The following is a 25774-nucleotide window of genomic DNA, read 5'->3' as shown; positions in this document are numbered from 1 at the left end:
TGAATGTTGGACGATGGGTTTCACGACTGTTTCAAGGCGCATTCGAGAACAGGGACACTGCCACCTCCGGCAATTTGTCTCCATACCTTTAATGATTTAGGGGCCGGGGCCGAGAGGAAGCAAGTTGACACCGTCCGAACTCTAGTGCTGGCTAATGTGACGGGCTTCCTCTTTCCAGCATGGCTGCACCCACAATTATACCGATTTAGTAACGAATAATAAATATTCTGCACAGAACATTAGTTCCCAGACTTACTAGTCGTAAGTCGTAGTTAGTCTCTTAATCTTATCCAAGATTTGACCTTGATTTAGCCTTGGCCGTTGAGGCGTGAAGGCGATATTTGACCTGTCGAACGCCATGATAGTGGAGCCCAAGGCAAATCAGGGGGTTCGGACCTTGACAGGTGAGCCCCCATCACCAACTCTGGACCCGTGCAGGATGCTGGGGCCAATGCACTCCGCTGCAGACCATACCGATAGTCCTGGAAAATACTGCGCAGTGTTGGATAATGTTGGATAAAACTGGTTCCGCATGCATGGTTGCAGAGGGGATGGGATGCGGGCAGTCATGGGGAAAATCACAGCCGCTCCAATACATCTGTAAGTAGACAGAAATGCGAACGATGCCGTCATTCGAGATTCTGACAGCACGAAGAATGCCATGGAACGAGGTCGCCCTACGGTACGAAGCAGCTTGCACTCCTTGCCACTGCTTGCGGTTCCGTGGTTGAGAAGAATCATGGAAAACCCGAAGAAAAAAAAATATGTATCGCGCCTTCCCACTGAACCACGGTATCTTTGAGTTGGTCGAAAGAGCCAATAGCAGGCGCGGATTTTAAAGAAATTATCCAAGGCTAACCCAGTTTTGAGGCAACAGCTCCAGGGCTCCTGATGTTGCATGGAGCCCTTAAGATGACGAGCTAAGCTAAGTAGGATATTATACCGAGGTTGCCACTGCCCTGAAAATCCTGTAGTCCGTTCATTCCGACTATTTGATGGCTACAGACTAGGTACATATTCGCCACATCAATAAATGTACGGGCGTCGTCCATCAAGGCCATAGCAGACAAGAAGAGACTAACACCAGTCGGCGTGCGAGGTTGCATCCGACAATCCCCCAGAAAGCCTTATGCTCCTTGGCCCGGACCAGAAGACCCGCCAATACGCTGCCGTAAGAAAGCCGATCATCCGTCGCATGAATTAGAGTTGGAGAGGACAAGAGTCAGCAATCCCCTTGGATCTTACTGACCGGGGGCTGAATCCTTGGGTCCTGCTCGATAGTCACATTGATCCGAAGCGCTGAGGGGCGAGACGGCCTCACTAAGGCGGGATAGGTCGTACAATGCAATTAATTATGGATTCCAGCGTTGCAGTCGGTAGCTGTGTGACATCGTGGTGGCACTGCCTGCACAGCTGCACTGACTAGCCACTTTTCGATCGTGACTGCCTGGTGCTGAGTATCGACTACTTTAATGTTCTAGCAACATGGTAATCATTTGTTGGTATGCCATACCAAATACGGAGGACGGGGGGGCGTATCTGGTTGTTTTGCTTACACGGTACTCCGTACGGAGAACCGCCCTGCACATTCCGATCGGGCGTAAGTGGGGAGAACCGCCACCGGCACCACGGTTCCTCCACATCACATATTTTTGGCCTTCAGTTCGCACCTTTCCTCAGTCAGCCAACGCGATGGTCAGTCATGCTGATGATCATCATTTAAGTAGATGTCTGCAGCGACTGGCTTCTGGGGGAATTTCTACTGCGGAGTCCGGTAAAAGTAATGAAGGACGTGCTGCTCCATTGTCCGTGTCCCGGACAGACCATCTTCTCCGTTTCTCCGGAGAAAGGGGAGACTAGCAGGGGGCTCAATACTCAATAGCAATTGTGACCAAGTGGACTAGGGACCGCTGGAACTGGAAGGGGAAGGGAGCGACCCGGCCAGGCGAGCTAACCTTTCGGGTGGAAATCTTCCTCGGTGGAGATCCCGTTGATATGCAGCGGTACCGCTTGCCGCTTACGTATGCGGTTTCAACCCCCTCCTGACGGCCATAGCAGAGTAGTACTACGAGGTATCTATAACCTCAAACTAGAAAACAATCAGGAGAAGCATGCGAAACGGACTCCCTTATCTCCTCAAGTCTACAGCATCTTACGCAAGTCGAGTGTCCCCATCGCCATGACAGTAAACGCCCCAGGATCGACGGTTGCCCGCCGAAACTGAGGCCAATCGTTGCTGGATTGTGCAAGAGCACCGGCCTATCGGATACCATTGCCGGGTCAAATGAGGATCGTTATATGAAGGTCAATAGGCACAACCACCCTCTGCGCGTCTATCCGCTGCTCATCGGGGGTGTAGCCCTCCTGGACGCCATTGATAGTCCACCGCTGACAGGTAGCCTTCAATAATCGGCACTGGGGTCGTAGCCTGCAGAAGCCGAAGCCCCATTGTGGCTGGGCTGATGATGTTGGTGACGATGCTGCAGATATCTCCGACAATTGGCAGCGGATTGATGCAATGGATAGATAGATCAGTGTAGGGAAGATTTAGATTTCAGACATTGAGGCAGCTGACTGGACGGACTATTTTGTCTTGACGTAAGGGGAGCCCAAGAGTTGATAAACTGCATTGACAATGCTCAGCTCAGCTTAGCTTTGCCTGACTACGCAGTGCATGATGACCTCAGCCCTTCCGACATGAGTATTGCGGGTAGTACCTTTGCTTCTATATGACCCGTTCGCATCCTCATGAAACCTTAGTCGGAGGAGGGTACGGAGTACTCAGGGGCCCTCAGGTACCGTAGGATTGTCCGTACCGGGCCTCCGTGTTGAGAGCGACTGTATCCAGTCCCTGGATCGGCCCCACTGCGTGGTTTAGTCACTTTAGTGAGTTCCAGCATCCATGGCTCGGCGGTCATGGCTCCACTGCCTGACCAGTAATCATCAATTTGCAATACATAGTACCATAGTACCGACCGGGTTCCCCTCTCCGGGGGCGTAAACTGGTGGTGATGACTGGTGAGTTGACGGTGAGCGTGCAAGCGGATTGCGGGAAAAATAACAGCAATACCTCAGGAAGATTACCACCAACCGGTAATACGGAATACGGATCGCTCCGCCCCAGCGACTATCAACGGCGTCGCTGGACCGGCTCGGACGCCGTCGTAAAATTGTTCGCACCAGCGTGATATCTCCATCATGCTGTTGTTAGCCTGTTCCGCCTTCCTCCTTTCCTCCCTCTGCCGGTCCCAGATTCTCGTCTCTCTCTCCCTCTCCCTTTCTCGGCCTCTCTCCCACTAACCTTTGAGTCTGTGTTTCTCATCCACTGTGGTCAATCCAGTCTCATTCTCTGCTCGGGGCGTTTCCTTCAGGTTGGCCCCCCCACTACGTCTTGACCCCCCCCCCCCACTTGGTACCCCTAAATAGTAAATCCTCCTTGTGGTGCTTGAGAATTCAAACCTCGTCCTGCCTGAACCTGTCCTCCTGATCCGTCAGGAGCATCATTCCCGCGGCCCATGTGGAAACATCGGCCCTCTCCCAGATCCGAGTCCACGGCTGGGAATAATAATCATGACGATGCTGGCGAATCTGAGCATGGCCTCGCTGGTCGTCCTAAAAAGAAGTCTCCGCTCCGTAAGTACTTTACTGATTACTCTGGCTATAGTGTCTCGTACTAGTCTTACTCTTGATTCTTGTTAACTTTCGGCTGCTGAATCTTATATTATTATTATTGTCCTTCTGTTTCTGGTTGTCATTATTCATTACACTTTTGCCTTTCTTTCGGATTCTTCTGGCTGCTCTCGGTCACCCACTCCTTTCCCTCCTTATCTCACTCACACTGCCTGCTCCTCGTGCCGGAGAGCCTCTCTTCACTCTCTCCTCTCTCTGCCCTCCCTTGCCCGTCGCACCCATTCATTGCTACACTATACTCACTTGGGAGGAGAGCAAGTGAATCGCATCACTATCCCCTGTCCTTCCACACTGGTGTTATGCTCTACTACCGCATCAAGCCGTCTCTGCCGTTGTCTCTGTTGGCGTCTGCTCTAGCTCCGGCTTCCATCTTTCTCCATCACTGACCTGGACGGATCCATTATCATTGGCAGACTTCTTCTCCAGCTCAAAATCACGTTCGCCACCACCACCTCCCCGAACATTCACCTACATACCTCTAGAGCGCCCCGGGACCAGTTACTCTGTTCACCCTGCTAGGTCTCGCGCCGCCTCCACCACCACCGCGGGTTCCTCGATTGGTCCAGGCCAGTCGTCAAATCCCTATCCCAGCTCATCCAGTGTGCTTTCCAACTCCAGGTCAGATAGGCCAATGGCGGGCGTAATGGACGTTGACCGCAGCCGGACGCGGAGAGATAGGACCTTCGTTGGTACTGATTGCTCCATCTGTGACGAGCCGTTGGAACACACCTTGCGTGGAGAGCGTGTCCTCCAATTTTCCTGCACTCATGTCTCGCACGAGGCTTGTTTCTATGAATATATTCGCGAATATGAAGGCCAGTACTGCCCAACATGCGATGCGCCGTTAGGGCTCGATACCAGTCGTGGCGGAAACATGATGGACCTCGGTATGTGTTACCACTCTTGCAGGGTTCGGAATGTAAGAGGGCTGATCATTACCTCATTTAGAGAAACTCAGCAACATTGTCCGCTCCGTGACTAGCGATGCTGCGACGCATCGAAGTGGCATATCCAACCTTCCTCCATGGGAAGCCGTCCCAGTCCAGGCACGACGGCCCAGTGATACAACAAGCCATGCAGGAAGCAGGCCACCCAACCGTGAGAGCCGGGATGCCTATAGCCGACGTGACAGCCGGGACACTAGCAGTCACCGCGAACAAGAACGTGAACGCGAACGCGAACGTGAGCGTCTTGAGCGCCTGACTATGGGTTCCCGCCAACAACACTCGCGGAATGGAAGCGTCGCCGGGTCATCCGATTACAACGATTCCCATCAGCATGTAGCCAACGGGAGACGGCATGACTACGACGTGCAAGCCATGGAATCCGACATCAGCTCGCGTCCCACCGTTGCCAGGAACCCAATTCCCGCGCCGACTGTTACGATCCGTAGCGAATTCCCAACACTTAACAGGTCTCGCCAGCAGCAGTCTCTAACCTGCCTGATCACGGTAGAAGTACCCGAGGGCAGTTGGCAACCGGATGCAAATGATCTGCAAAGCACCGAGCAGCCCCAGGACGAACCTTACGGTGCAATGCAAGTTTCCACCGGCCAAGAGCCCAAACAAGCGCCGTATGAAAGCCAAGAGAACCTGGATGAACTTGCCGAGGAGTTGCGGAACAAGGTAGACAACTGGCACGGACTTGAATTCAACCGGTAATTGGCCCATTGGGATGGGTGATTTAATCTGACACGCTAACGGCAACCTAGGTTTGGAAAGCTCCGCTTGCACGGCCAGATGAGCGTGGGAAAGGATCGTGCATCCTGGCAGGAGCTGGAATGCTACCTTTTTGGAGAGATGCTCATCTGTGTCAAGGAGAAGAAGACCCCTTCGCGCCGTCAGTATGAGGATGATCAGTCCAAGCCTAAGGCGTCCCGCTGTACACTGAAAGGCTCGATCCTGATCAAGAAGCACCTGAACAGCATGGAAGCCGCTTCAGGTGAGCCTTCCGCCGTATTGAGAGAATAATTTGGCGAATAATCGCTAACCGTTGCTGCAGACGAGCCCATCCTGGCGCTGAATTTGTCCGTCGCCGAGCTTCCCTGCTTCTACCTTCGTTTCCCGAACCGTAGTCAGTTGGAGCTCTGGCGTCGTTCCCTCCTTGATCTTCATCCAATGGATGGCGTGTCCCGGAATGCTGATTATGAGCTCGATGCTTCGGGCGCAGAGGAGGATGATTACCGAAACAATCCGATCAAACGCCAGGCCTCTATCAACTCATCCTACGGAGCAGCCCGGTCAATCAACACGGCTATCACTGAATATACGAACACTCAACCGGAGAGCCCGGCGCAATCCATTCATATCCCGCTCGACCTTGTGGTTGTTATTCCCGTCACATCTTCCATGCAAGGTCTGAAGATTACTCTTCTGCGTGATGCGCTCAGGTTCCTCGTGCAGAATCTTGGCCCTCGGGACCGTATGGGCTTGGTGACATTTGGCTCTAGCTGTGGAGGATCCCCCATTGTCGGAATGACTACCAAATCGTGGCCTGGATGGCCCAAGGTCCTTGAGAATATCCGTCCCGTCGGACAGAAAAGTCTTCGCGCAGATGTGGTCGAAGGTGCTAACGTGGCCATGGACTTGCTGATGCAACGGAAGGCATCGAACCCTATTTCTACTATCCTCTTGATCAGCGACACTTCCACATCCGATCCCGACAGCGTGGATTTTGTTGTGTCCAGGGCTGAAGCTGCCAAGTTCGTTCCCTTGAAATTCCCCGCAAACTGACGGCCACTAACTGCTTACAGGGTTAACATTCACTCCTTTGGCCTTGGACTGACCCACAAGCCGGACACTATCATTGAACTTTCGACCCGCACCAAAGGCTCATACCTCTATGTGAAGGACTGGATGATGCTTCGGGAGTGTGTCGCTGGGTGCTTGGGTGCGCTGCAGACCACCTCCCACCAGAACGTGAAGCTGAAGCTTCGTCTGCCCGAGGGCTCTCCCGCCAAGTTCGTGAAAATCAGTGGAGCGCTACATACAACTAAACGAGCTACTGGTCGTGATGCAGAGGCTGCCCTCGGGGACCTGCGGTTCGGTGATAAGCGTGACGTGCTCGTCCAACTTGTCATCCCCCCTGACAACTCAACGCAAGACCTGACGCCCCAGGATGCGTGGGAGAGTCTAGTCTCCGGGCTGGAGGCACTTGGGGGCATGTCTGACGGCGACGACCAACGTGTGGCAAGCGTGGAGGAGGTCCCTCTGATCCAAGCAGATCTCACCTATGGCGATCTTCTGCGGGAGGGTCACCTCACCCATCCGCCCCGACCGTCGCTTTTGGCGATTACCATGCTTCCACCAAACCCGAAAGCCAAGCCTGGTCGCCCATCCACTCCGGCAATCCCTCCTCATCCGTCCATTGTTCAGCGACGCATGGAGCTTTTGACATCTGACATGCTGACAAGAGCATTGACCTTGATCTCTCGTGGGCAGCATGACCGTGCGCAGCACCTGTTGACCGAGACCCGCAGTATCCTGAAGGGCCTGGGCAAAGGTGGACTTCCTCCCCTCCCCGGCATGAGGCCGGTGGGTACCAGTGACTCTGGCAGCAGAGCAGATACTCCTACTTCGTCTTCTCCCAAGTCGTCTATGTATGACGGCCACTCCTCGGCGGCTTCTGATACGGCGACCATCACGTCTGTGTCTGCCGTCGATGGACAGACGATCACAGCGTTGGACGCCGACTTGCAGTCGGCGCTGGAATGGATCAATCATCCGGCAGTTTTCTCCCGAGACTCCCGCAAGGCTGTGCTGCAAGGGATTGGGGTGATCTCATCGCAACGAGCATACACTTTCCGGTCGCCTTCCGAGGCGCACTGGGCCCAGCGAGTCGAAGGAGTGCGACGACTGACGGAACGGTCCAAGGAGTGGCGTGAAACTGGCGATGACGCGTTGACTGAAGAATAAGTGTGACGACTGCCGATTTAATAACGTGTCCTTTTTATTGAACACGACCCTCAGTCCTTCGTCTGGTTCCTTTTCTTTTCTTTCTTTTCTTCATTATGATACCACTCTGTTCTACCACGACTGTGCGACATGATACCACGGTTTGATTTCCGACTCTGGCTGTTTCTTCGTATCTCTACTGGAATCTCCTGTACATACCAGGTTTCGTTCATATAACTAATAGGCTGGGAGGGATATGTTTGGGTTTGAATGATTTACGTCTCCTGGGGTATGGGTGGCAGTCATGATATCTCTATACAAGTCTACTCGCAATTCATGATCCAGTTGATGCATTATCTGCGTGGCTTTCACCAATTTTGGTCATGTAGTAGTGGATCGTGCGCCCGTGCTGTGGAAAACCGCATCTTGCCCCGCTGAAAGCGCCCCCATCAGCTCCACGTGCGAAACAATATGCCACGTCCATCCATCCCAAGGGTCACATATACTCCACCTATTCTACCCTCCCATTAATAGACCTTAGGCTTAGTTGGTCTCTGCATCCCACAAAATCACCACTGACCCTATTACTCCATTCTCATCAATCCCCAATCCCTTGAATGCATCTTTCTACTTACTATTCGTGATTCTGAATATCCCTCCTACCTATTTAATACTCCCTCATCTCACTCCCGACGCGACAGGACATACCGTGACGTGTCTATTGTACTCTTGTTCGACGACCCCCCCCCCTCCTCTTCTGGGTGTCCGTGATACTTACAGTTGTTCAGTGAGTGAATGGTATGAATGAATGATTTTGAATCTATACTCTACGTCCCAAAGTCCGCAAAACGATATCTTTCGGATAGAGATCGGTTTTATTAGAAGGTGGCTGGTTAGTACTACATAGGTATGTATCCCTGGGAGGAAAGATAATAGAATCAGGTAGTGGGGGCTATGTAGCAGAATGCGTGGTAGTTCTCATAGGTGGCGAATACTGTGTAGGTTAGGCTCGTAGGTGAAGCGTTGGAAGAGGTCATGGTGGGATGGAGGATGTTATGATAGATAGCTTTGAGGGATGGATGGACTCATCAAGGTTGTTAGCGAGGTGAAGAAGTGAGGATAGTCCTGTATGTAATTGTGCAATTGTGGGATTATGCGAAAGCACGTGCTTTAATCACTTGATTGTAGATGTTCTATGTCAGGTGATGGATGGCATGGGAGGGAGGGGATAGGTCAGGTAGGAGAAGAGGAGAAGTCTCTGGCCATTAGAAATCTGATTGTTCTAGACCGAAGGAATCTCGTTGAATCTATTGGTGTTGGTGGTATTTTGCCAGATCATGGCATTTTGCATTATGGTAAAGGTCACCAAGGGAAGAATTACCAGAGAGGATTTAGGAATATCAGGTTGTGCCTGGCTTATGCACTCGTGATGCTTCTGAGAGCGGGGTGTCACCGAGAACTCGGGACAGGGCATGATGGATGGGCCTACGAGAAAGATACGTACTCTGTCGGATGACCGGTCTGCCTAGGTAGAACTGACTTAAGCATCTCACGGAAGGATCATAGTGCTAATCCTGCACACGTGAAACGCTAGTGAGGAGGGGCATGCATGGCTGTGAGGGTCTTCCTGTATTAGTGTCCGGCTCTCGTCAATTGACGCAGACCAGGGTCATGATCATGGGTGTGATCTAACCTTCCACCAGCTGAAGTAGTGAAGGCGTCATATCTTTCACCAAGTACAGGGTAGAAGGGACAAAGAAACAAGTCATGGTATGGTAGCTCATGGCCGTGATACATGCCTGCATTGAGTGGGGGAAACTATTAGAGATGATCCCAAGAGCGACCTATAGAAGGCATTCGACAGAAAGCGCCGACAAGAATAGAGAACAGTGATTGAGAGACTCACCAAAGAAAATATGATCCAATTTTAGAAATGTGGGTGATAGATGGCACTAAACGTGACGAAGTTGATGGCTGAGGGGGAGTATGCACCCGACTGGGTAGGGGGAGGGAGCATGTACGATACCGTATCATACAGACGCATACTAGGACGGACGAGTAGGGTAGGGATATGTATCTCAAGCAGCATGGGGAGGAGGGAGGAGGGGAACAGGAGATGGATGCAAGCGCTGAGATGATAGTGTGATCTATAATTAACAGTCTCATGGCGGGGGAAACCCCTGGATGGGTGTAGCTCTGGTTGATAGTGGAGACAAATGAGAATAAGCCCGTGTGATGGGATGAGAGATATGTAGGTATGGTAGCGTGGATGTCGAGCTTTCCGAACCGACAGGGACACTTACCTGACTAGTGAACCAAGGCCCGACGTGATTGATCAATGAGGGAAGTTAGCAGAAAACCATAAGCGCGGAAGGACCCATGAACTCCATGGACCCTAGACAACCTAGGAAGGACAGGAATAGAACAAACGACAATAACGTTTCTTGTCTAGGCTGCATATGAATTAGGTCTGCTCGATAGAGACCATCGTGTGACGGAGACGACGGCTAAGCAGCCATTGATCAGCTAGCTCTCGGGGTGGGCTGCGGAGGAGGGGGATGGGGGGTTTAGTGTAAGTGGATGATGGGTTTTGCCATCCGGTTAGTACGAGAGAGGGTTTGATCAGCGGGATGCCTCGTGCTGCATTCGGATTGGCTGATAGAGAACGCAATGTCGTTTAGGTTGCGTGCTGGTTTGATAGTAGTCTGGGGTTCGGATATGTGATTGTCGTTGAGTGATTGAAGCTGGATGAACGAGGTTTGTTGAGATCAATTTCAGACCGATCAGAGAAGTGCATCGCAAAGGAATAGAATGACCCCATCTTATAAACCATCTGAGCAGCCTTCCCCGGTATTTGGATTGCTCAGAGCGTCGAGTAGACACTGGGGGTGTAGTTATGAGGTTGAGATAGCGTGCAGGAATCCAAAAATAGGCCGGATCTGCAGGGATCATATTCTTAGAACGGCGGCAGATCTAATCTTAGTACCCGCCGGGGTGGCCTGTTGCCAAGAATATCCCCTCAGCGCTTAATCCCCCGCCTGATTGGAAGGATGGGCTTCCTGAACATGAACCGTCACAGATTTAGCCTCTGCGCTAACTCGGAGCTCTGGAGTCCTCAGACCAGACGTTCATTGGTGCAGATCCTGGATTCTTGCTGTAGCGTGCATCGGGATGCTGCCATGACGCCACTGCGCTGCCGGTGTTGCTGTTTATAGATTCCTACCAATCATCCAATTGTATTCCACCATGGGTGACTGGTGTTCACCGAAGCGCCCACGACCATCTCGATGGAGTTAGAATGATTGTGCCAATGCTACCGCTCAAAAATAGAATTGTGACACTGGGACAAGAGATGAAGTAAGCAGGCCATTGTAGGATACGAAATGGCTGAGCCTCGTAGCTTTCACTATGAGAAGCCCGGATCGGACTCATCCAGGGGAATAGGCACTCATGTCAGTGGAATATGTCAACAGTCATTACTGAGTCATCATGGCGGACCACCGTGCACTTTGTAGTACGATTTTATGTAGAATAGAGCGGGAGTGCACAGGCGCCCAGCTCCACCCGCCCAGCGCTAAGTGACATACCTAGATATCACACTTGGCAAAAGTGCACTCAAATCTGGGTAAAGGACGGCTCTCTGAGACTTAACAAACGGCCATTGCCGCTCTGTCTCCTCCAGGAAGGCGCGATGGCCAAAGGTATCGGTTCCATTGCCAACTCAGACGAGATTTTATCAATGTTCGGCGCCTCTCCAGGGTCCAGTCCCATCCCCGCAAAGCACCATGTCTGCGAGCTTAAGATGTAAGGGGCGTCCACTTGAAACCATTATCTCAACAGCAAGGTGCGATTTCCGCTCCGTGATTGGAACACAGCCTACCGATAGCGTCTATGATGCCAGTGATCCTGGATAATCTTCTTCAGGCTATACCGTTTGCGTCGGTAGTTCTGCAGGAGCACGTTTGGGATTCCCCGTACTCTTTGCTGGTTGTGATGACAACGAAGTCCAACAGTGGTTGTAGAACCGCGCGCGTTTCTGCAACGAACCATGCAGATAGGATTATAGGCGAGTCGAGCAAGGAAGATAGCCGTCAAGATCTCCAGAGAAGGAGGTGCAGAGACGAGACGTGATTCAGATGGCGCGCGACAACGCTGCTGGAGACGCTTCCTTTGCTGTCGACAGCAGGAAGGGGTATCCAGACAAAGGCTATAAAATGGCCGCAGGTCCTGGCTAAACTTGCTTCTCATCACCATCCACAAAAGTCTTGCCTTTTCCTTCTCCTTGTGTCATTCTGCGGTCATAATTTGGGGTTGTATCAGCTGGACTGTGCACCTCTGCTAGCTCAACGGGATCATCTCAGAATCCAGCTCACTTGCCGCGTCGACCCAAGATCCCAGCACAGGGCCCGACTACCCAGCTCCGGGCTGTGCAAGAGTTCATCGCCTGCAGGCTGTTCTTATTTTGCTCCTAGACCGGGTGTCTTGTAAGTGGATGACTGGATCGTCTGTTGCTATTTTAGACAGCTGAGCGGAACTAACCATGTCGGGTTAGGTAATATACGGTACCACCGCCGGTATCGATACTGTCTGGTACAGAAATCGGTACGTTTCCGGGCATATCTGACAGCAAGTATATGCTTCTGACTGCTATCCAGATCCTCTCGCTTCCAGAAGGCCCCCAAACTCCAATCCTTCCCTTCGCTGCCCCGGCCTAGATAAGGCTGCTGGTGCCCTGCGCCCCTATCCACCACATCCGGATCATCACCTTCATTGTCTACTTAACAAGCCGGCTGGCCAGCTTCCTCAACTCTATTCACACTCCTCTCATACATACCATACCATTCACCTCCCCACATCCACTTTAGAGGCAGCGCAGACATCGCCTGTTCAGTGCAAGATGGCTCCGACGAAGCCGGTTCTTCCTCCATTGAGCACGCCAAAGAACATGACCTTTCCCTCCGAACTTCGGGAACGTACCTGGACATGCCTCGATATAGACAGGCCGATCAAGGAGGTCAAGAAAGAAGACGAGGACGACAACGAGAACGAGGTTGTCACTATCACTCCTCCACCAGCGTATACAGAGTTTCTCAATACTTTCAGTCCTATCTTCTCAAAGCCGGCCACCTCTCGAGAGAACTTTTATAAATACATGCGTGACAAGCCTCGCCCTTCTCCCGCTTCTCCACCCCTCACTGCCACCTCGACCACGTTCCCAAGCGGAAACTCACCCAAAAGCACAACTGCCATGGCACCTTCCCAGGGACCACGAGCTCCGATGGTGGCCAAAAGCCCTACCCACATTCAACGCATGCGTCTCCCTGCGCCATACCTCTATACTCCTGTGTCCGCGTCCCCACGGAGTGCGCACCCCCTTCGCTCACCATTTACGCCATCAGACTGGAGACAACAACGTTTCTTTGACTCCCCTGTCAGTGAAACTGGAAATGCGTTCTGCGTACGACACGTCGTCACCACCACAGTCACGTATAAGCGGGCACCTCAACTTGACCCACCACCGCAAGGCAAGCGGAGAAAGAACGCCAGTCGTCGGACTACATAAGCATCTCAACATCCTTTTGACACTCAAAAACCAAGGAGTGTACACTCTGGCTGGGCACATGTCCTTTTGGCCGAGTGATCTGTTATCATCAACTACTGATTAACAAGGGTCCTGGTGAATTCCTTGTTTAGTACTTCATTTTGTTATGGGTGCATTGTACACGGCCGGGGGGTACATTATCGGGCATTTTGGTTGGTTTTACGACTTTCCTATGTCGGTTTCATTCGCTGTACTATGGTCTCTGGTGTGCATGATGTGTGTGGGACTTCCGGGATGGCGTTATGAGATGTTATCATTTGCATTCGTTGACCTGTATGGCTTATCTACGAATCCTTCGTTTCCGTCTGTTTTCGTTTCTTTCCGTCTCCGAACCCTATGACCGCTAGAGCGCAATACTAGCCCCGAATATCACAACAATCCATCTAAAAACTCCCCGAAACTTGAAACACCAAATCATCTCTAAACCCCGATCCATCCCAAAAATACCCTCCAATCCCACCCCCTACCCACTAAGCCACCCAAGATAAAACACACCCCTACCTCTCGGCAATCGGAAGGATTCTAAGCATGCTCCAGCTTCCAGCCTCCAGGATCGAATCCTCCCACGTGTGCTCGAGCCACATTACCTTCCTTCCCCACCAATCAGGTACTGAATCCACACCGCACCGGCCCAACGAAGTCCGATTCTGTCTTCTTAGACTCTTAGCTAGATACCTTACGGAGCGCGGTAGTACGATTCCTGGGCCGATGAGGCTTCGTATTCCCTTCCGTGTGGAACTTATACCTTTTTTCTGATTAGAGTCCGAGCCTGGCAGTAGTCTGGTAGTACTCTAGTTGGGTAGTTGGTAGTGGGGGCGTTGAGGCTGAGGTGTTGTCCGCGCGGTCAGGGACCCCGTGGGAAAGGGAATGTCGCTTGGGTTTTGGTGGTGGTGGTGGTGGTGTTGTAGTCGTGTTGCGTTGATAGGCTTAGACGATGTATACGCGCTTGTTGAGGGGTATTTATTTATTTATCTATCAATGTTAGTATTGTGGGTATATCAGTGCGGTGGCGTCGTTGGTTGGTTTTGTGGGTTGGTCGTGGGGGAGGGATATTTTGTATTTCTCTTTCTTGTGGGATATACCTTGGGAGAAAAGGTGCTTGGTATGTTGGATGAAGTGGGTTATGTGGGGTAGGGACGAGGTGGCTTGATTGTTAGTGTGAATGTGGGAGTAGTGTTGGATATAATGGTGTTGAGGTGTTAAGTACTGAGTAGAGTGCAGAGGGATCAGTAGATGGGATGGGTCGATGGGCTTGGTGGTGGGGTTGCTACACTCGTAGAGTTAGTGTTGAATGGATGCTTTCTTTGGATGATGGAAAAAAGTGTGAAGATGGCTGTTCTACAACTCCTGGACATACTACATCATTGGGGTGTACATAGCGATCGCATCGCCGTGGTCAAGTCATCTTTCTACGTGACTACGCTGTATATGGATAAGGAAAAACTGAAAAGTCACATTAACGACTAACAAACAAATCTCAGCACAGATAGTCATCAATGCGTAGCCGTGGTCGTAGCGAAGGACTAAGAAGGTATCTAGAAAGTGTAAATGGTATAGAGCAGAATAATAAAAAAAGGGGAAGACGAAGAGGGGGAAAGGAGAAAGGTTTTAGGAGAGGAAAGAAAATATATATAGAAAAGAGAAATCGATGAAAAGAACATAAATGCAAGCCACAACAAGTGAGCAAGCAGCTTCTTCGAGAAGGCATCAGGGAATGTAGGAGTTGACACAGCCAACAACGCCAAAGAACAAAATGTTCTAAGAAGGGAAAAAAGATGTAGAAAGGAGCATTGTGTGATCGCGAGCATGTGAGCGGAAAACAACCAGGACAAAGCAAAGCAGAACGCAGCACAAGGCAGTTCAACACAAGTCATAGACCAGCTAGCTAGCAACTGATGGGATCAAGGAGTGTGGCAACGAAATGAAACAAGTCAGATCAACTGAAACTTCAGACCCAGCAACGCAGAAGTCAGAACATCAATACGAGAGAGAATATGAATGGCGACATAACGACATAACATGGAGAAGGAACACGCCGCTTAGAACGACTTACACGAGGTGCTGACACCGCCAGCCTTGCCTTACCGATTAACGCCCCCTCTCACAAGACCAAGAACTCCCAGTTCTTGCGCTTCATGACTTCGCGCCAGTGAATGTCCTGGGCTGGGGGTTGTTGCGAACCCTCGTCTCCCACGGCGTTGGACGCTTCCGGCTGAGGCTGGGCGGCATTCGAAGGCGTCGTGAGAGGGCCCTCTCTGGTCTTCCAAACCTCCGTCAGAATTCGATACATTTGACCGAAACTGCCGAACTTGGCAAGATAGCCCATAGCCGCCACCCTCTCAGTCAAGACTCTTCGGAAATGGCTGGACGGTGTAGAGTGCACCCCTGCCATGAACAATGGCCATGCCAGACAGCGATCAAATCCATTAGGACCTGACGGAATGTACGTCAAATCAACCGAGATGGAATTGACCAGGTTCATGATGGTACCGTCGTGATAATCAAATCCCGGCATGACGCTGTAAAGGTAGATGCGGGCGGCAAGTCGGTATATCCCACTGATGTGCTTGGTGAGTTTGTCCGGCCTGATCACCCCTTGGGGGGTGTAGATGGCCTCGAAGCCCCGACTTTGCTCTTCAGTCCAATTCAGCTGGCCAGTAAGGGTAGCGAACTGGTTCCTGATTTCAGGGTCCTCAATGTTGGATGTTGGATCGGCTATAAGGTTCTCAAGGCACGCGATCTCCGAAATCGTGTACATGATACGGTCGTTGCACCCCATCAGCCGCTCAAGGCCGGAACCGATCCCCCGCATGTTCTTCGTACGATAGGTATGAGAAAATGCGGGCGTCCTTCCGACCATGGTGGAGCCAAGAATATCGATCCAAGCGATCAGGGAAATATTGAATGGAGATGGTGGGCGGTCAAGCTTCTTGACGAGATTCCACACGGCTGTGAAGTGATGTGTCCATGAGATATCAGGAAGATAATCGTCCGGGGTGCTGACCGCACTGTAGTAGAAAATCAAGGCAAGCGTGCCATTCAATGCATGCATATCCCCGGTACCATGTAACAGGGTTCGGGAAAGCTGTGAGATGGCGGTATAGCGGTGATCCATGATATTAGGATCCATCTGATCTTCCAACCGCTGGCTAGCCTTCATATGAATGGCGGATGCGCTGAGGCAGCAATGGAGATACGCACGGTTGTTCTGCAGCGAGTTGACGATTTCCGTCACGTGTGTCTGGTTCCCTGCATAGATATCAGGAATGGGAAGCACCACCCGCACCACTCTATTGATAAAATGTTCAAGCAGAGGCTTGTCGTCGTCAGAGAGAGGTATAAGAGAGAGAAGGTAGCTCGTCAGCGTTCGGTTCTGCTGCATTAACCCTCTGTCCATTGGGCGGGGGTTCTGGACTGGGCTGGATTTCTTTCGAGATTTACCCTCGCTGGTCTTTTTCCCTTCACCTTTTTTCTTTCCTTCGCCCGTCTTTTCCCCCTCACTGGTCTTTCTTCCCTTACCGGTCTTTCTTGAAGATTGCTTCTGGGCGGGTGCTGATACCGGTGCTGGCGGAGGATTCATTGGGTGCATATGCTCCACTGGGTTCGTCGGGCTCCTGGGCTCCATTGGGGTTGTCGGGTCCATGAGGTCCGCTAGGTATGACGGACTCATGGAGTTTCCTGGGAGTTCGAGGTCCGCGGGCTCGGCTGGGTTTGTCGGTTCGATCGAGTCCATTGAGTTCGTTGGGTTTGTGAGGTTCATCGTGTCTGTCAAGTTCATCGAGCCCATGAGGTCCACTTGGCTTGTCGAGGGCATGGGGTTCACTGGATTTGTCAGGTTCGTCGAGTCTGTCGAGTTTATTGAGCCCATGAGGTCCACTTGGCTTGTTGAGGGCAGGGGTTCCATTGAGTTTGCCAGGTTCAGGGGGTCCATTGAGCTCGTCGAAGTTGTAGGATCTGCTTGGCTCATGGGGTCCATGGAACTTGCCGAGCCCATGAGATTCATGGTGTTCATGGGATCCATATAGCTCATGGGGGTTATGGGCGTCATCGGATTCATCGAATTCATAGAGCCCATTTGATTCATAAAGCCCATCTGGCTAGAACTCATCTGGCTAGAACCCATCTGGCTAGAACTCATCTGGTTAGAACCCATCTGGCTAGAACCCATCTGGTTAGAACCCATCTGGTTAGAACCCATCTGGTTAGAACCCAGCTGATTCATGAAGCCCATCTGACCCATAGAGCCCATCTGGTCCATTAAACCCATCTGACTTGCCGATTTCATCTGATTAAATTGATTTATCTGGTTCATCGGGTTCAGGTAGCTCATCTGGTTCATCGGGTTCAGGTAGCCCATATAGCCCATGGGGTTCAAAGGATCCATGTAGCTCATGGGGGTTATGGGGGTCATCGGTGTCATGGGATTCATGGAGCTCATGGGATACATGGGATTCATGAAGTTGAAGGAGTTCATGGAGTGCATTGGATTCATAGGCGTCATTGGTGTCATGGGCGTCATGGGCGTCAAGGGATTCATGGGGTCCGTATAGTTCATGGTTCCAAAGGACAGATTCTGAGTGGAAGCTGGTAGGCCGACAGAGGAACTAGATGGTACACCGACAGAGTCAAGAGACGGGTCGATGGGCAAGCTTGAAGAAGAAGCCGAGGCTGGAGCTGTTGTAGTAGTCAAGGCAAGATCCGGAGTCGTGGAGTTGTCATTGTCTTGTGAAGGTAACATGAAGGCCTGGGTCTCTGTGGTCACGTTGATGTCGTAGGGGGCAAGAGGCGTCATTGGGGTAGCAGTGTATGTGTAAGGGTTGAATCCCTCTCCAAGCATTGCATCAACGGCTTCTGAACTCGATGGCGGGGCGGTCTTCTGGGACATCGCTCCGACGCGCTTCACGTACTCTGCGTTCACAACGAGTTAGAGATGGGTTATATGGACCTAGGATTGACTGGTGCTCACCTTGCATGCTGCCTTCCTTTGCTATGATCTTCGACTGCCGGATCCTCATGCTAATTCTTCCCATCTGCGCCTTGCGTTGCTCGGCCGTGGCCCACCATTGGGGGGCTTTATAGTGGCATTTGAGGGCGAGCTTGGAGCAGGAGCTGCAGACTGGCCGACTTTCATCACATTTTTTCCTTCTCACACGACAGGTGAAGCAGCCTGCACGTACAGGGTTAGTTACCGCAAGAAGAGATAAACGTCCAGACTCAAGCGCCGTTGTATCCCAACAGAACAATGGTGGGTAAGTGGAGAGTTGGACGGTACCTGAGCGTGACCGGCTGCTCTTCGTGGTCCCAGCCGCACCTGGTTCCCCTCCTTTGGCTCCTTTCCCTCCCTTTGCTCCTCCTTTGGCTTCTGGCTTTGCTCCTCCTGTTGGTCCCCCTTGTTCTCCTTTTTTTGCGCCTACTTTTGCTTTTCCTTTTGATTCACGTTTTGCACCCCCCCGTGCTGCTCCTCGTGCAGCCCCTCTTGCTCCTGTTGCAGCCTTTGTTCCCCTTGTTCCTTTTGTTACTCTTCCTCCTCGTGTCCCTCCTCGTGCTCCCCCCCGTGCAGATCCTCTAGCCCTCCCCCGTGCAGATCCCCGTTGCGCCGCTCGTCGCGCCGCTCGTCGCGCCGCTTGTCCCGAGGACTCGGGTACGTCGCTTGCTTCCGCAGTAGCGCGGTTCTCAGCGACGTCCTCGGCCGAGACCGGGGATCCAAAGGATATAGGAGACGACAGCCCAGAGGACGACGCCGCAGGGGATGTTGCCGCAGAGGACATCTTGTGCTATGCAGCAATGCTGGGGAGCCCCTCCCACGGGAGCACGATGGTCAAGTAACCAAAGCTTAGTCGTTGCCAGGAAGCGGCGAGATGATATAGTGCAGTTGAAGAGAGACAGTTATATGAAGAAAGACAAGTGAAGAGAGATATCAGGAACCGGATGATGATCTTGTTGTTGTCAACTGATTGAATCAACAACTGTGCATGGGAAGAGACAGACGATGAGGGAGGATGAAGCCGGTCTTTATGACTTCAGGCCATCTTGGTATAACCCAAGGTCATGGATATAGAAAGCCGGCCTTGATCAAGAAGTATCAACGCCATGCTTCTATTTTTTGCCATGCCAGGGGTCAGATAGACGGGGGTATTGTTTCAAAAACCCCGGAACATGCGAACCTCGAGTGGGGACAAAATCGAAACAGCAAATCAATGTCGACATGATAGACAAATAATGATACTAGAGAGAGTCTAAGCTAGCGGGGAATATAGTATGAATGATGGTGGTGGACAAAAAGTGCCTGGGGTGAAATGCTGATCAGGTATGCCATTAGACGCGCACGGAGGAGTTGATGGCTGCAGGGATCATAGTCGGGTGGATGGTGTGAGGTTCTGGTCAGGGTCTAAAGGCTCTGGTTAGCGCGAGGTGTGAACTGGGCGGTTTTCCATGCTGATTGGTAGCGCACTAAGAATTGTTTTTGATGCTCTCAGAACGAGGAGTTAGCCGCCCAGGTTGATGAAATCGAACCGGCCATGCAGTCCGACCGTGCAAGGCTGCCACCCCCTCAAAACGTGAACAGAACATTCTTGACGGCTTCCGCTACATGCCAGTCTTTTCTCTATATTTTTACGATTTTTTCGTGATTTTTGAGGACGATTGCCAGCCATATCTCCCATCGATCAGTTAGTCGCCGGGTCGTGATGGGTTGTGATGAACGCGCGACGAGATAATCAGGCCCCTGGTCGGCGTGGGCCAATCAGTGGCGGGCCCCAGTGGAACTGGGCCTCGGCCCGTGCAGAGGCGGGGCGGATCGGAGACGCTTGGACGAGCCGGCAAGCCTTAATTAGCAATGCTTAACCGCCGGGCTGCACGAGGGTTACCGACCAGGGGGCCATTATCTGCGTTTAACTCCCCCGGCTCATTGGTCCCCGGATCACTAGCCTGTGGTTATATTTAGGAAAACAGCTGCTCTTCAGATCTCGAGATCCTAAATATAACTCTCCCACTGCAGCAGTGTTCGCTGAGCGGGGTACCCAAGCGCCCGGAATAAGAATACCTTCCTCTCCGCCAGTGTGCGGCCTTGGTTAACCGCCGGGGAACCGCCAGAACGTTCACCAACCTCTAAAGACCGGAAAACGTGGTGGTGCCAGAAGCGTGGAGAGTGACAAGAATAGAAACAGAACTTAGGCCCTTCCCGAGTATCTCTTCCTCATCGTGTGCTATTCATAACTTCCTGCAGGTCATCATCCAGTCAAATGATCCTATTCAGCACGCTATTGATCCTTGGACAAGCACGGTTATCAAGATAGTGCATCCAAGATCAGACTACAGCATCGTGAGTTCTAAATAAAGTTCTTCACTACTGTTTCAGCATCAGATCGCGGGCATTCCCAGCGTTGTTCTTTTAATAGATTGCATGAAGTTGATAGTTTCAGATCATGATACGAAAATAGTATCTCTATCTAAGAGATGCATTGGGGTACCAGCTCCTTGGAACCGCCGCTTTGAAGTCGACATTCCTAGTCAGGCAACATACAGCAGCAGAGTGCAAGTTTTACTTTGAATCATGTTCTAATTTTGGATCAACTGCGCTGTTGGTTCCCCAGGCCTACAGATGGCATGTCCGGGAGTATTGACTGCCTTGCACTGAACGCTTTGCACACGCAACCCCTCCCGCAGCTAGGATTCACCTCTACATTGCAATCCTAGGGAACTGCGACCACAGTCAATCAGCATGGACTAGTGGAAGTCACGGGTACAACCAACAGCTAGAGTTGGACTTGGTCCTCGACTGACAGCCAACCAAGCCGGCAGTACCGTGTACGCCCAGCTGCCGGAAAGCAGCTAATGTAGCCTAGTCACAGCTGTCACATCACACCCACCGCTTGTCGGTCACCGTTTTCCATCACTTAACCGGGCTCACGGTTGTGCTGCGCTTAAGTTATGGCTTTGGATGTCTTCTTGAAGTTGGAACTAGCTGGACGAGCCATATTGCCTTACAAAATATCCGCTTGGGACCATCGAACTGCCCGGGTAACCATTGCACACTGAATCATCCATTCCACCCCAGTCTTCCTTCGCTTCGCAGTCTCATTTGGATTCTCGCTGGATCCGGGCTCATCCCCTAGGTTACTATCTTTCTTCCGCTGGTTGCCTAGGCATGGGTACAGATTTATCTGTTGCTGGCGTGTCGCTGCACATCTGGCACCTGTCGAGGCGGAAACCTCATCACATCGGCAATGCAGATGTTTGTCTGAATCATCACATTTTTGTAATTCTTTGAACCATTTGAATACGGTCTACGGAGTACTAGAGACACTGCGATACACATGGCAGAATCCAAAGAACATCCCCAAATTCAATTCTGCCAACGTATCTCAAATTGAAAAGATCTATTGTTGAGAGAACAATGACACCGGGAGGATTAGCGCTAAGAACAAAGTTTGAAGTTATGATGTAATAGATAGGAAATATTCGGTGAAGAGCAACCAACGTGGGTTGGGAGAGGCTGGCTCCGCAATTGGTACAGGGGACCGGGGGACGGAAAGTCGATGAATCACTCCAGGGCGAGGAACTGCCCACCGCTAAGTAGGTTGCCGAGGATACTGATAGATGAGCGCCTTGACGCTCGGGTTCTCACCTGGAGCGAATCGCACGCGAACCGCCCAAGGCGAACAGATATAGGATGGCCAGCCACCAACGTAAAGGATTGGCTCAGGATGAACAGGAGAGAAATGACGGACCTGGCGGATTCACGCGATATTTAATTGCCCGGGATTCGAAGCCTTGGGCCAGGTATCGCCGACGAAGAGCCGAATCAGAAGGTATAGATAGAAGTGGGAGGGGAGGGGAAGGGAAGGGAAAGGGAAAGGATGGCTGCCGTGCGGGCCAGGCGCTAAGGCTCCGCCAGTCACGGGCCTGGAAGCCACTGCGCATCGCCAGCCCGGCGCGTAGAGAAACGGCAACGGCTCTTGCTCGTCCTCTCAGATCTCTTCATTCACCCTCTGGCTCCTGTTCTCTGCGTGATTTCTGCCCCGGCGCCAATTCATTGGACAACCCGGGACGGGAGCACCGTGTTGACCTCTGGACTACTGCAAGGTGATCACTCTTCATCACTCCGTCCAGCCATCCTGCTGGCCACTCCTCCAGTCACCTAGAAGAACGATGCTGCTGCGTTTCACTATCCCTGCAGGTCAGGATCAAGCCCTCTCAAGCTCTGACCCCCGATTCGGTCAGGCAGGATTTCGTTCGCACGATCATGTTTCACCTCCCCGCCAACCTGTCGGTCAAGGGGCTGCCAGACTCGCTCTGCCATGTACATATACCGCAGATGACCCTAGGGCCCCTCCCTCACCCTGCCTCCTGATTTCTCTCCGAATGCGTGGACTGTGTCACTGTGTGATACTCTTTCCTTTCCCTTTGTGCACCCTTCTCCATCTTGCACAGGCGTTGGATGAACCTTCCAAAGCCCTGTGTATCCCCATTTCTGCTGGCAACTTGGCGTTTCACTTCTCTTAAATTCCCGGGTTCTCTCCCTCACTAATTTCAATCATGGTAAGAATATCTCCTTCACCGCGGTCCTAGCCCATTGGGTGACATGCTAATTTCTTTCGGCTTAGGACACACGACGCACTCGGCGCAAGGCACCGCCTGCGTCTCTTGACATGACCAACACCAAGAAATTCCAGCCGGCGTTTACGGTGGTGAAAGCCCGCCAGTCTGCAACCACCGACTTCGATGATACGGACTTCGAATACAGCGAGTCAGACGATGAGTCCCCGCGCATGAGCATGGGCTCAGTAAGTTTTACATATCTGCGTTCACACCATTTTTGCTAACGCAAACTTGCAGTTTGGCTATGACAGTGTCTCATCTGCCTCTACGCCAGAACTGCCGACTCCCGACCATGCTCCCCGTGGACCGTTCGATTACTACCGCAAATCAACTCAAGGCCCCTCTGGCCCGCATCTGTTCAGATCATCGATCGCTTCCGCCAGCTCGGTACCATCGACGGAGATTGATCTCTATTTCGAAAGGTCTCCAAGACGATCTCAGTTCCAGTCCGACCTAGATACCCCACAATTCCCACCGTCCGACGTTGAGACACCTTTGCCTACGGACGTCGAGACACTGTATACTGGGTCGAACCTTGGGAGTGCTCGGTTTCCAAGGTCGCACCTTGGGACTCCCTACTATCCACCCTCAGATAGCGAGGCTCCTCCGTATACGGGCTCGAGCGTGGCGAGCTCCCAGTTCTCCAGATCCAAACTTGGCACTTCCTGTTACCCTGCATCGGATATTGAGGCTCCTCAATACACTGGTTCAAGTGTTGCGAGTTCCCAGTTCCCAAGATCGAACTTTGGAAATTCTCATTATCCTGCATCTGATCTTGATGTCCCTCAGCACACTGGCTCGAGTATTGGGGGAAAACAGTTTCCAAGGTCGGATGTTGGAACCCCCAACTACCCTCCTTCCGACATTGAGGCTCCCCAGTATACTGGCTCGAGCGTTGCGAGTTCTCAGTTCTCCAAATCAAACTTTGCAGCTCCTCAATATTCTGCTTCCGATTTCGAGGCCCCTCAACACACCGGTTCGAGTATTGGGAGCACACAGTTCCCGAGGTCCGATGTGTCGAGCTCACGCAAATATGCATTCTCTCCATGCACCCCCGAAGCCTATCGGACTGTGCATCCGGATGTTTCTCAGGTAGAGGAGAGTGAAATCCGAGGTTGGTCACCGAGCCAGGTCGCCCATTGGATGCACATTGCTGGGTACGACGAGTCTGTCATTGACAGGTTCATCATCAACGACATTGCTGGCAATGTCCTGCTCAATCTTCGGGCCGATGATCTTAAAGAACTCGGCATTCAGTCCTTTGGCAAACGGCATCAACTTATGGCTTCAATTGACCACCTGCGCAACACCATGATGAAAGACCAACGCCCGAGGGACCGGGATCTTTCCATGGATCGGGAGTCCTCCAGAAACGGGGACCTTCCCAGAAGACAGTCATATACAGCATCGATCTCCCCGACTGGGGAAGTGATTTCCCGGGAGCCAAACGGCAACCAGCTCACGGAAACAGAGGCCGTTTCCATCGTCGGTATCGAACAAGTCCTCCCCAAGCCACACAATTGCTCCAAGGGCGAGGGCTGTCCCAAGTACCGCAGATATATGCGACAGATGGAGAAATTGGCTGCGGAATATCCGGATGCGATTCTTGTCCCCGGACAGAGCATTGTCACCGGAAATCCCGGGAATCCCCAGACAGCACCGAACATGTTGCGACCCAAGTCTGACACTGAGCCTTCAGTGGTAGCATCGTCTGACGTCCTGGGGGTAGTCACTCCAAGACTATCTGAGGAAGCCCTGAACGAGATCCGAAAGCTTGATCCCCAAGAGAAGATGCGCCAATATTTCAGCTACCAGCATCTCGAACACTCTTCCGATTCCGACTCGGATTCCGACTCTGACACTTCCCCTGCACCAGCTGTGCCGCCAAAGGTGGCCCCTAATGAGGCTGGACCTATCCTGCCTCCCCCAGCTACTCGTACAAACAATATGACTGCCAACCTTCGCAGCCTCCCGAAGTTGGTGATTCCCACCGATTCCGACTCAGATGACCTGACCACGGCGGTGACAACCCAGCGGACCATTACGCCATCCATGGCCAGCCAGATGTATGGCTCCCCGACCGTGGTGCAGGAGTACGGGCCCTTCAGTAATGCTCGGAATATCCCACCGGCCGATTACTACCGCCAGGGCACGCCATTCACCGAGGTGGACGTCCCAGTCACTGCCCAGATGGATGGGCCCATCGCCCGTGAGACGTCACAGTCTGTTCCCCCGGACATGCGTTACGGCAATGTGATGCGTGCCCGCTATCCAGGACCGATCTCACGGTCTCCTTCTGTTCGTGCCCATCCCGGCATGGCCTTGCGTCGCGTCAAAGAGAACAAGCCCCTCACGCCCATTGATGACCCCGCAGACCTGAAAAGAAGTCCGCGCATCGGCTGCAAGACGGGCAATAACAGTTCCGTGGCTAAGTTAGACCCTGATGTGACCCGAAGTGGATATATGAAGAAGCGCAAGCCGGCTCGCTTCCTTCGCCATGACTGGCAGGAAGCGCACTTCACCCTGCGTGGAACTAACTTGGCCATGCACCGGGATGAGTATGCCGCGCTCCGCCGCTCTCGGGCTTTGGAAGAGATCGATGTTGAGGAGTATGCTGTTGCCTGCTCGGCTTTGGCTTCCAGCTCGAAGCTCACTGCTGCCTTCAAGAAGTCCATCCTCCGCAATGGGAACAACCCTGGCAAAGGCGACGCAGCGTTCACATTCTCCCTCGTTCCGGCCTCTAAGGAAAACGAGAAGAAGATGCTGTTTGGTAACAAGGATATCAAGAGTCACCACTTTGCGGTGAGGACTCGTGATGAGCGCATTGACTGGATGCGAGATATGATGCTCGCCAAGGCTCTTAAGAAGGGCAGAGAAGATGGTTACGAAATGCGCCCCGAAGGAAATTTCATCTGAGCATTCTCCCCTCCCGGCTTCATGGTTACTGTTCCCGACCCAGTTCAGTCATCATGTTGGTGCCGTTGTATTC

The 25774-nt window shown here is 52.2% G+C and overlaps 8 protein-coding genes across 8 annotated transcripts; 5 read left to right on the top strand and 3 right to left on the bottom strand.

Annotated features, from left to right (window-relative positions):
• Positions 1-302: 302 nt before the first annotated feature.
• BO80DRAFT_421587 (uncharacterized protein) lies at positions 303-718 on the bottom strand. Its single transcript, XM_025718639.1, has one exon. The coding sequence runs from the start codon at positions 661-663 to the stop codon at positions 382-384; it is 282 nt and encodes a 93-aa protein (XP_025579267.1). The 5' UTR covers positions 664-718; the 3' UTR covers positions 303-381.
• A 797-nt stretch (positions 719-1515) lies between these two features.
• BO80DRAFT_480902 (uncharacterized protein) lies at positions 1516-1991 on the top strand (the record flags this gene model as incomplete). The annotated part of the gene is made up of 2 exons (XM_025723368.1): positions 1516-1769; positions 1790-1991. Coding segments are annotated over 2 exons (369 nt in total), but the record flags the coding sequence as incomplete, so codon positions are not given.
• Positions 1992-4321: 2330 nt separating this feature from the next.
• On the top strand, positions 4322-7604 carry BO80DRAFT_451884 (vWFA and PH domain-containing RING finger protein; the record flags this gene model as incomplete). Its single annotated transcript, XM_025721911.1, has 5 exons — positions 4322-4577; positions 4639-5347; positions 5402-5631; positions 5692-6391; positions 6443-7604. 5 exons carry the CDS (start codon positions 4322-4324, stop codon positions 7602-7604), a joined length of 3057 nt encoding a protein of 1018 aa, XP_025579265.1.
• A 1587-nt stretch (positions 7605-9191) lies between these two features.
• Positions 9192-10030, bottom strand: BO80DRAFT_170086 (uncharacterized protein). Its single transcript, XM_025713935.1, has 4 exons — positions 9887-10030; positions 9490-9779; positions 9277-9382; positions 9192-9196 (listed from the first exon to the last, which is right to left on the bottom strand). The coding sequence occupies exons 2-3, from the start codon at positions 9747-9749 to the stop codon at positions 9364-9366; spliced, it is 279 nt and encodes a 92-aa protein (XP_025579264.1). The 5' UTR covers positions 9750-9779; positions 9887-10030; the 3' UTR covers positions 9192-9196; positions 9277-9363.
• Positions 10031-12123: 2093 nt separating this feature from the next.
• On the top strand, positions 12124-13146 carry BO80DRAFT_431504 (uncharacterized protein; the record flags this gene model as incomplete). Its single annotated transcript, XM_025720748.1, has 3 exons — positions 12124-12130; positions 12180-12185; positions 12239-13146. 3 exons carry the CDS (start codon positions 12124-12126, stop codon positions 13144-13146), a joined length of 921 nt encoding a protein of 306 aa, XP_025579263.1.
• A 2026-nt stretch (positions 13147-15172) lies between these two features.
• BO80DRAFT_169897 (uncharacterized protein) lies at positions 15173-19068 on the bottom strand. The gene is made up of 3 exons (XM_025713934.1): positions 18458-19068; positions 18152-18352; positions 15173-18093 (listed from the first exon to the last, which is right to left on the bottom strand). Exons 1-3 carry the CDS (start codon positions 18951-18953, stop codon positions 15287-15289), a joined length of 3504 nt encoding a protein of 1167 aa, XP_025579262.1. The 5' UTR covers positions 18954-19068; the 3' UTR covers positions 15173-15286.
• A 2968-nt stretch (positions 19069-22036) lies between these two features.
• On the top strand, positions 22037-22734 carry BO80DRAFT_169866 (uncharacterized protein). Its single transcript, XM_025713933.1, has one exon. It carries the CDS (start codon positions 22336-22338, stop codon positions 22687-22689), a length of 354 nt encoding a protein of 117 aa, XP_025579261.1. The 5' UTR covers positions 22037-22335; the 3' UTR covers positions 22690-22734.
• BO80DRAFT_431502 (SAM and PH domain-containing protein) lies at positions 22723-25701 on the top strand (the record flags this gene model as incomplete). The annotated part of the gene is made up of 3 exons (XM_025720747.1): positions 22723-22725; positions 22791-22970; positions 23023-25701. 3 exons carry the CDS (start codon positions 22723-22725, stop codon positions 25699-25701), a joined length of 2862 nt encoding a protein of 953 aa, XP_025579260.1.
• Between the last annotated feature and the right edge of the window lie 73 nt (positions 25702-25774).

The sequence above is a fragment of the Aspergillus ibericus genome (genome assembly GCF_003184845.1).
Source record: "Aspergillus ibericus CBS 121593 unplaced genomic scaffold BO80scaffold_4, whole genome shotgun sequence".
Classification (NCBI taxonomy): Eukaryota; Fungi; Ascomycota; class Eurotiomycetes; order Eurotiales; family Aspergillaceae; genus Aspergillus; species Aspergillus ibericus.
Note: the sequence above shows the minus strand (reverse complement) of the source record. Positions and strands in the feature narration are given on the sequence as shown.

Bases quoted from the DNA above. Each gene is read 5' to 3' on its own strand.
- BO80DRAFT_421587 (XM_025718639.1), bottom strand. From the start codon at position 663: ATGGCATTCTTCGTGCTGTCAGAATCTCGAATGACGGCATCGTTCGCA.
- BO80DRAFT_170086 (XM_025713935.1), bottom strand. From the start codon at position 9,749: ATGAGACTGTTAATTATAGATCACACTATCATCTCAGCGCTTGCATCC.
- BO80DRAFT_169866 (XM_025713933.1), top strand. From the start codon at position 22,336: ATGCTGCTGCGTTTCACTATCCCTGCAGGTCAGGATCAAGCCCTCTCA.
- BO80DRAFT_169897 (XM_025713934.1), bottom strand. From the start codon at position 18,953: ATGTCCTCTGCGGCAACATCCCCTGCGGCGTCGTCCTCTGGGCTGTCG. The intron at 18,353-18,457 runs GTACCGTCCAAC...CTGTACGTGCAG, and splicing joins GAGCAGCCGGTCACGCTCAG to GCTGCTTCACCTGTCGTGTG. The intron at 18,094-18,151 runs GTGAGCACCAGT...TTGTGAACGCAG, and splicing joins AAAGGAAGGCAGCATGCAAG to AGTACGTGAAGCGCGTCGGA.